The 10062-nt window shown below is 38.6% G+C and overlaps 1 protein-coding gene across 1 annotated transcript; it reads left to right on the top strand.

The window, feature by feature from the left end:
* Positions 1-5762: 5762 nt before the first annotated feature.
* LOC310943208 (uncharacterized protein) lies at positions 5763-9796 on the top strand (the record flags this gene model as incomplete). The annotated part of the gene is made up of 4 exons (XM_083908734.1): positions 5763-5876; positions 7715-8020; positions 8096-8241; positions 9683-9796. Exons 1-4 carry the CDS (start codon positions 5777-5779, stop codon positions 9794-9796), a joined length of 666 nt encoding a protein of 221 aa, XP_083764860.1. The 5' UTR covers positions 5763-5776.
* Between the last annotated feature and the right edge of the window lie 266 nt (positions 9797-10062).

The following is a 10062-nucleotide window of genomic DNA, read 5'->3' as shown; positions in this document are numbered from 1 at the left end:
CCACACTAGGACCCAGCAGAGGAAACACGACCACAGTTTAACAACGCCTAAACACACAAAAACAACACATCACAGGGGCTTTTTATCCTCGGGGCGTCGTATATTATCTGACAGCGAGACAGTGAGTGAAAACTGACTCCTGCAGAAAAACATAACAAGCTTGAAGACATCTATCTGCCTGCAGGAGTAATGAAGGCGGGGGGGGGGGGGGGCGACGACAACGACCAGACGGCCAGTAGTTATTTTCAACCCATTAACTGCAGTGTGAGCCAACGGGCCGCATTGTTGCTGCACCGTCTCTGCTCCGGGAATAATGCGCTCGTCGTCGACTGCTTTGTGGACGCAAATGGAGACGCTGCCTCCAGGACACAGAGCCTCTATTATAAAGCCACCGTCGGGGCAAAAGTGGCTCCTTCTCAGCACATTCCGTTTGTTTTTCGCTGCCTCCGCTGAAGAGAAAACGGTTAAAAATGTGTCCTCCTCTGGCCTCGGTGGCACAAACAACAGTGTGTCGGTGAACTTTGAACCCGAGGGGTCACGATCTGGCAACCGCAGAGAGAAACGTAGCAATACCCTCGCTGGATTGGCTTGTTTTTTTTCGTCGCTTAATCTGCTTGTTTACGCTGATTAAGTTCAAACACAGCGACACTTAAACTTATCCACCAAACAAAGCACGGCCTTTCCCCGTCATTATTATCCTGACAAAAACAATTCAAATCCCCAATATTATGAGAGTAACTGCATGAACAACAACACCAGTTTCGACACTGAAGCCAACCTGGAAGCAGTAATATACTGAATTGCCACCGGGGGGCTTCGCGCTGACAGCAAAAAGTCACTTCAGACAATGCTTATAAAATTACTAAGTAAATCATTCTGCACATACACATCTGAGCATTATTATTATTGACTGATATTGCAAACAACAGCTAGCTTGATACATTACAAAAACATGTTACCAAAAACCCACTTTAATGATTCAAAAAATGATGCTAGTTTTACGAAAAATGTTTTCACAACGCTACGTAAGCTAATATGAATTAAATCACTGGGGAAATATTAGCGATTTTCTCCATTCATTATTATCCTCCTAAAGTGTAAATTTGCAGTAAATCAGTTGCGCACATAGACATTTGGGCATTGTTATTGACTGCTAACAACGGCTAGCCTGAGACATTCGTTAATGTTTAAAAAGTGATGCTAGTTTTACCAAAAAAAAAAGTTTTTAATGCAATGGGAAACGTTAATAACGCAAGAAAACAAAGAAAAAAAATTCTTGAGTACTATAAAACACAACGCTACGTAAGCTAATACGAATTAAGTCACTCTGGAGAAATATTAGCGATTTTCCCCATTCATCATATGAATTTAACTGGAAATTTGCAGTAAATCAGTCGCACACGTACATTTGGGCATTGTTATTGACTGGTATTGCTAACATAACAATAGCTAGCCTGAGACATTCGTTAATGTTTAAAAAGTGATGCTAGTTTTATGGAAAACACATTTTTAATGCAATAAGTATTAAAAAACGTTACTAACATGACAAGAAATATGACCACGTCTACCTTATATGGGGTACTTGGGAAAAATCGCAATATATAAGATAATATCATAAACCGTTTAGTCTCGAGTTAGCATCAGGTTGCCAGCTGCTGCCAGAAGGCGGCGAAATTCAACAAAGAGGGGGTTGACAGAGGAGCTAATAATTAGCTGAGTCACAATTATATATGTTATCGCGTATGTTGTGTATTTTAAAATAAAGACATAAGAAAAGAATGAGTGCGTTATGAGGGGAAACGTAAACATTAGTAAATTAATCACTCTGGAGAAATATTAGCGATTTTCCCCATTCATCATATGAATTAAACTGGAAATTTGCAGTAAAATCTGTCGCACACATACACATTTGGGCATTGTTATTGACTGGTATTGCTAACATAACAACAGCTAGCCTGAGACATTCGTTAATGTTTAAAAAGTGATGCTAGTTTTATGGAAAACACATTTTTAATGCAATAAGTATTAAAACACGTTACTAACATGACAAGAAATATGACCACGTCCACCTTATATGGGGTACTTGGGGAAAATCGCAATATATACGATAATATCGTGAACCGTTTAGTCTCCAGTTAGCATCAGGTTGCCAGCTGCTGCCAGAAGGCGGCGACATTCAACAAAGAGGGGGTTGACAGAGGGGCTAATAATTAGCTGAGTCACAATTATATATGTTATCGTGTATGTCGTGTATTTTTAAATACAGACATAAGAAATGAATGCGTGCGTTACGAGGGGAAACGTAAACATTAGCGCGACAAAAAAAGCGTCGGCCGTTAGCTAAGACTGTTGGCCGTTAGCTAAGACTGTTAGCTGTTAGCCCTGCTGCCGTAAAACAGGGTGGAGACTGAGGAGAGAGAGAGACTGTCCCTCACGTTTGATGCACATTCACCCTTAAAATTAACATTTATTTAAAGGCCACAAATGTCGGTGTTTGGGACAAATGGAGGACAATGAGAGGCTCGTGTTCAAACGTGACACCGGCACTCACTCCCTTTTCTCCCCCGAGAAAGGAGCGTTCGATGGCCGCACGCAGGGACACGAACACCCGCTACCCCCCAAAAAACACCTCCATTCACACTCGTTTTAAATACTAAATATTCACCAAATATTCACCGAAAACACAGCAGTGACTTTGTCTTCTGAGGTCATTAAAATAAAATACAAACACGTCTCTGGCAGCTGCTCACACACACACACACACACACACACACACATCACACATTTAAACCCATGACATTATAACTCAATGTATTGTTGACATTTATTTGATTTCTTTTTTTAAAACAAGCCACAAAAAAAGGATAAAAACGTGTAAATAGAAGGACACTTACGGTGAAAAAGGGAGTCACAAAGAGGCTCCTCTCTCCTCCTTTTCCTCGCCTCCCCTTGTGGTCTCCAACGGGAGCAAATATTCCTGTCCTCAGAGGAGGGAAAAACGGGCAAAATGCAGCGAAAATCACTGCTAAATGTTGATATTTGTCCTGTTTCTTTAAAAAAAAGGCGTTAAAAACACATGTTTCCAGCCGCTGCCTCGTCTACAAACACAGTCACAAACACAGTCCGGCTGCTTTTCCCATTCTTCTCCTGGAGACTCATTCACTCACTCACTCACACACACACACACACATGCGCCGCTGCTGCGTTTCCTGTCCAGCCCAGAACACTGCGCTGCCTTCACGGACCGTGGGAAATCACAACACAACATCGCGATTATACAATTAAAATAAAAATCGTTATTAATAATAACGCGATTGGGATGGATTTGTGTTTACGGGACAATCGCGAATGAAGGAAATTATTCATATTTCACTTTTCTTTTTAAAAAGTACTTGAAATGACATAATACATAAGTGTCCTGGTGATTTGTTTTGGAGTGCCACAAGGGGGAGCTGCATCTTTATGGCTGCAGGAAATTCAAACGTTTACTTTAAGTGTAAAGGTTTTCTTTGTAAATTCAAAGGTTTTTATAAATTCAAAAGTTTTCTTTGAAAAATCAAGTTTTCTTTTTAAAAGTCAAACATTTTTATTTGTAAATTGAAATGTTTAGTTTGTGAATGTAAAGGTTTTCTTGGCAAATTCAAGTTTTCTTTGTAAACTCAATTTTTTTGTAAATTTAAACATTTTCTTTGTAAATTCAAAAGTTTTCTTTGTAAATTCAAGTTTTCTATGAAACGTCAAACGTTTTCTTGGCAAATTTAAACATTTTCTTTGTCAATTTAAAAAATTTCTTTGAAAATTCAAAAGTTTTCTTTGAAAATTCAAGTTTTCCTTTTAAAAGTCAAACATTTTATTTGTAAATTGAAAAGTTTGTAAATTTAAAGGCATTTGCAGACCATAATATAATAATCCCTGTGAAAACCCTGACTCATAATAATAACAGCCAATAATGCCTTATTTTCTGCTTTTCTAAAAATGAAATGCTCTGCTGCCACCTAGTGGACAATAAAGCCTGTTGCACTTGCAGCTCAAAGCTTTTAATTTGTAAGAAAATGTTGATTCTATGAAGAACTTCCTCTAAACAAATGACGGTCGCCATGGCAACACTTATTAACTCAACATCTGCCTTCTTTAACAACAGATTAAGGAAATATAAGTACACTATTTTTTTATTATTATTATTATATTTTGTGTAAATTCCCTCCATGCTTTTGAAAAATTACGATATATATATTTTTATAGAGAAGAGGATATGAAAATCCTTTTGGAAACAAGATAAAACACAGAATTCTGTGGAAAATAGTTTGAATTCTGAGATTAAAGTAGGAATTCTGAGGAAAAGATGGCAGCATTTCAAGATTAAATTCAATATAAAGGAATATAAAGTTAGAAATCTGACCTTCAAGACAGAATTCTAACATATTTTCATTCAAGTCAGACTTTTCTCATCAGGATTATCACTTTAATCACAGAATTATGAAATTAAAGCTTTTGCAAAATTACATTTTGTAATATGTATTTTGAATTTTTAAATCATGTAAATCATGTTTCTGTTAAATTACAATCAAAGAATTGTAAAAAAAATTGACAATGTAATTGTTTTAATTCCATTTGAAGTAATATTTTTTTTGGGTTAAAATGACAAATATTTGGTGAAAATGTGTTAGTTTTGATAACACGACGTCATGTTTCTGTAAAACGACAACATTCTGTGATATTTATGATATTTTGTCAAATAATATCATAAATATCACAGAATGTTGTCCTTTAATAATAGTTGTTTTTTTTTTAAAAAAAACATAAATTACTTGTTTTGTAACATTGTTAAGTCCTGTTTTCATAAAGTGAGTTATGAGTTTTTGTAAAATTACAATTAAAACATTTTTAAAAATTGACAATGTAATTGTTTTAGTAAGTAAGTAATAATTTTTTTTGACAAATATTTGGTGAAAATGTGTTAGTTTTGATAACATGACTTGTTTTGTTCGTGTAAAACGACAACATTCGCTGATATTTATGATATTATGTGACAAAATATGTTTGTAGAACATCAATAACTTGATTGTAACATTGTAAAGTCCTGTTTTTGTAAAGTTAGTTACACGTTTTTGTAAAATCACAATATTTTGTAACATTTAACGTAACGTTTTATATCAACATTGACATTTTTTGACCAAATGTGACTGATTTGTTCCTTGTTTGGTGACATTTTTAAGTAACACAACTTTGACTTATTTGTTAATAATTGTTCTGGTGACGTGAATCACTTTGATAATTTAAGTTTTTTTGTAACGTGACACACTTTGTGCTTAAATCAGTGATTTTCTTCAACAATCAGTTCATCATTTTCCACTAAATTTGAGTCAAACTGAAATCTTACTTTTAAAAAAGCAGCAGTTTTGTCTAAGTCAAGTGTTTTTAATCCTAAAAAGAAAGCGTCACAAAGCATAAACACGTGATTTCACAAAGTTTCCACCACGTCGTGTGATTTACAGAAACTTACTCGATGAATAATTCAGGATTAAAAAGGTCAAACGCTCCAGGAGACAACGGAAAGTTGACGAGAGGAAGAAGAAGAAGAAGAGGAGGAGGAGGAAGAGGAGGAGGAAGAGGAGGAGGAGACTTCTCTTTTCTGTCGTCACAGGATGTTTTCCCTCCTCAGAGGACGTGTGTGTGTGTGTGTGTGGGAGTGTGTGTCTGTCACTCACTCACTCACTCACTGACTGACAGACGGACGATGTGGTTGTGTGAGTCGTGATGAAGGAGAAGCCTGAAGATGAAGATGAAGACGAGTCTTTGCTGGATGTGGCTGACGCTGCTGAGCTGCTGCAGCTTCTCAGACGTCGCTCCGTCTCACAGCACGTGTCCCTGCAACGGTACGTGCTGTTTTAGTATTTTATTTAATGTTAAAATTTAATAAAAACTCATTAAAAAAAAGTTCAAACTTTAGTTTTTAGTAGAAAAACTTTATTTGACCATTTTCTTCTTTCACTCCAGTGTTTTTTTTTGCGTTTAAACTGCTCTGATTCACAGCTCAGGCTCGTGAAAACGTGAAAATGTGAGGTTTAAACGTGTTTATCGTGATTATATTATCACGTCTTATCTGCTAGGACCTTAAATGACGACGGATATTTTTCAAAACGTGCGCCAATCTTACACAAAATGTTTTGTGTACAAAAACACAAAGATACGACGTAAACAGACGGAAGGAAAAATACTTTAAATCAAAAAACTAACATTAAACGCTCAATTGTGACGGAAAAACAAGTTTTTTTTTGGCGAAAAACAAGTTTCTTTTGGCGAAAAAAACACAATTTTAAAAAGATCGTACTGGAAAGCTGCAGCTCCCCCTTGTGGCACTTAAAAATTAACCATTTTCTAAATGATGCGGAAAAGCCTTAAAAAACACCAACAAATAGAAACGACGAGAACTTTTCTCATCACAGGAAGACAGATATTTTAAAAACGTGCTTCTATCTTACACAAAATGTTTTTGTGTACAAAACAGACGGAAGGAAAAAGACTTTAAATCAAACAACTAACATCAAACACTCAAATGTGACGGAAAACAATTTTTTTTTTGGCAAAAAACAATTTTTTTTTGGCGAAAAACAATTTTTTTTGGGCGAAAAACAAGTTTCTTTTGGCGAAAAACAACAATCTTAAAAAGATCGTACTGGAAAGCTGCAGCTCCCCCTTGTGGCACTTAAAAATTAACCATTTTCAAAAAATTACGTGGAAAAGCCTTAAAAAAACACCGACAAATAGAAACGACGAGAACTTTTCTCATCACAGGACGATGGATATTTAAAAAAAAACGTGCTTCTATCTTTCACAAAATGTTTTTGTGTACAAAAACACAAAGATAGGACATAAACAGACGGAAGGAAAAAGACAAAAACCTAACGTGACGGAAAAACAAGGTTTTTTGGCGAAAGACAACAATCTTAAAAAGATCGCACTGGAAAGCTGCAGCTCCCCCTTGTGGCAGTTAAAGATTAACCATTTTTTACATTCTCGATTATTGCCGTAAAGGAAATTCACCTTGATTATGCAGAGATTGCGATAATTAGCCCCGATAGGACAGACGGGTTCACCGATTTATCTTAAAATCGAAGAATTTTTGTACAAATATCGCAAATAATCTCATGAATCGCAATTATTTTAGTCACTCCAGTGTTTTTTTGTGTTTAGCGATGGTGTTTATCGTGAATATATTATCATTCCTTATCTGCTCAGACCTTAAATGACGCGGAAAAGCCTTAAAAAACACAGACAAATACAAATTATGAGAACGTTTCTCATCACAGGACGATCGATAGCTTCTATCTTTCACAAAATGTGCGGGAAAACGCAGACCAAATAAAAAAACTAACATTAAACGCTCGAATGTTACGGAAAAGCAAGTTACTGACACATTTTTTGCATCGTAGATAGGATTCATATTGTGTTTTTTTGGCGAAAGACAACAATCTTAAAAAGATCGTATTGGAAAGCTGCAGCTCCCCCTTGTGGCAGTTAAAAATTAACAATATTTTTACATTCTCGATTATCGACATAAAGGAAATTCATCTTGATTATGCAGCGAATGTGAATTTTTTTCACTTCTTTTGCGATAATTAGCCCGATTCACCAATTCATGCTAAAATCTACGAATTTTCGCACAAACATCGTGAATAATCTCACGAATCGCAATCACTTTTGCACTCCAAAGCCAGCACAGACGTCATCGAAGTCCCGTGTCCGAACGTGACCGCCGACGAGATGACCTTCGACCTCCTCAGGGACCGGGACGCCGTCGCCAACGTCAAGTGCGTCCGCGAGAAGAAGAACGCCATGCTGAAATGCGATCCTTTCCCCCCGCGGGGGGGCGTGGCCCTGCGGGAAGACGGACACCGCGACTCGGCGAGTTTCCTCGTCGCCGCCAGTCGCCGCGGACTCTACCGCTGTGAGGGAACCGTCATTTTCCCCCCTCCCATGATCAAGGTGCCCGGCGCTCTGAGGATCCAGGTCCTCGAGGGTAAATATCGGATATGCGATAATACCGCAAAGTACCCGCAAAAACACGCTCCTGAACACGCCCTCTTTCCTCTAGGACTCCCGTGCACGTGCGGTAAAGACGGCGGTAACCGTGGCGACAGCGACGACCCCGGCCGGAGATTCGTGTGGATTTGGATCGCGGTGGTCGTCTTTCTCACCATCTACAGCGTAACCGTCACCACCGTCGCCGTCGTCAACTGGGTGAGATACGGAAAACTGAGAGATTAGAGACAAAACGGTTGTTGGTTTTTTTGGAGGAAAAAGTGATTTAACCCACTTAACAAAAGGCTTAAACTGTGTTTGCAACTTTATCTTTCTGTCAAACAGCCGTTTCAAACAGGAAATTCACACTCTGCCACACCAAACCCCATAGAGAAAATCATCGTTATTAGCTCCCTCACTTTTTTGTTGCGCTCCCTCACTTGTTGTTTGCGCTTCCTTGTTTGTTGTTTGCGCTCCCTCGCTTGTTGTTTACACTCCTTCACTTGTTGTTTACGCTCCTTAACTTGTTTACGCTCCCTCACTTGTTCTTTACACTCTCTCGTTTGTTTGTTACACTCCCTCACTTGTTGTTTGTGCTCCCTCACTTGTTTGCGCTCCCTCACTTGTTGTTTACACTCTATCGTTTGTTTGTTACACTCCCTCTTTGTTGTTCTTTTCAATCCCTCACTTGTTGTTGACGCTCCTCGCTTATTGTTTGCGCTCCCTTACTTGTCGTTTACGCTCCCTCACTTGTCGTTTGCGCTCCCTCACTTTTTGTTGCGCTCCCTCACTTGTTGTTTGTGCTCCCTTACTTGTCCTTTACGCTCCCTCAATTGTCGGTTACGCTCCCTCACTTTTTGTTTGTGCTCCCTCACTTGTTGTTTACGCTCCCTCACTTGTTGTTTACGCTACCTCACTTGTTTACGCTCCCTCACTTGCTCACTTGTTGTTTACGCTCCCTCACTTTTTGTTTGCACTCCCTCACTTTTTGTTTGCGCTCCCTCACTTTTTGTTTGCACTCCCTTACTTGTTGTTTGCGCTCCCTTACTTGTTGTTTACGCTCCCTTACTTGTTGTTTGCACTCCCTCACTTGTTGTTTACACTCTCCCGTTTGTTTGCTACACTCCCTCACTTGTTCTTATCGCTCCCTCACTTATTGTTTGCGCTCCCTCACTTGTTGTTTACGCTCCTTAACTTGTTTACGCTCCCTCACTTTTTGCTACACTCCCTCACTTGTTCTTTTCGCTATCTCACTTTTTTGTTACACTCCCTCACAACAACTCCTGTGAACTCCTGTGTGCTGTGAGGTTAAAATCACTGATTTTCTCTATGGGGTTTGGTGCAGGGAGAGTGAGCTCAGTTCAGTTCAGTTTCCTGTCAAAAAGCAGCAAAATGAAAGCAGCAAATATATTGTCAACATATCGTAGAGTTAGTGAGTCTTTAATGAAGGGATTAACATGTGTAAACACCCTTGAAATATCATTTTAACTAATATATATGTAACATTAAGTGTATTTCACAGATGTATTCAATATTAAAGGGGAGTTTTAAGGATCATAGACGCATTTATCACCTGAATGTTGTGTCATGTCATGATAAATTAGCTATAATATTGATTTGTTGTTGTTGTTGTGACGTTGTTGTTGTTGTGCGTCTTCAGGTGAAGCTGAGGAACGTGGACTCACACAGCGACTACATCAACACCAAACCCAGAGCGACGAGGGAGCGCAGGAAGAAGAGAGGCGTTCAGAAACCTATACCACGACACTTCTGACACACACACACACACTTCTGACACACACACACACACTTCTGACACACACACACACACACACACACACACTGCCCTGGAAACACAGAACATTATACATCTGAGGGGGAGGACGTTTGAGAAGCAATAAAAAAAAAAAGAAGCCAGATGTTAAACCCGACAGCTTTGGTTTTGCTTTCTTTCTTTAACCGTTATGACCTCATTCTCACACACACACACACACACACACACACACACACACACACACACACACACACACACACACACAC

Source organism: Microchirus variegatus (assembly GCF_963457635.1).
Source record: "Microchirus variegatus genome assembly, chromosome: 22".
Lineage (NCBI taxonomy): Eukaryota > Metazoa > Chordata > Actinopteri > Pleuronectiformes > Soleidae > Microchirus > Microchirus variegatus.
Note: the sequence above shows the minus strand (reverse complement) of the source record. Positions and strands in the feature narration are given on the sequence as shown.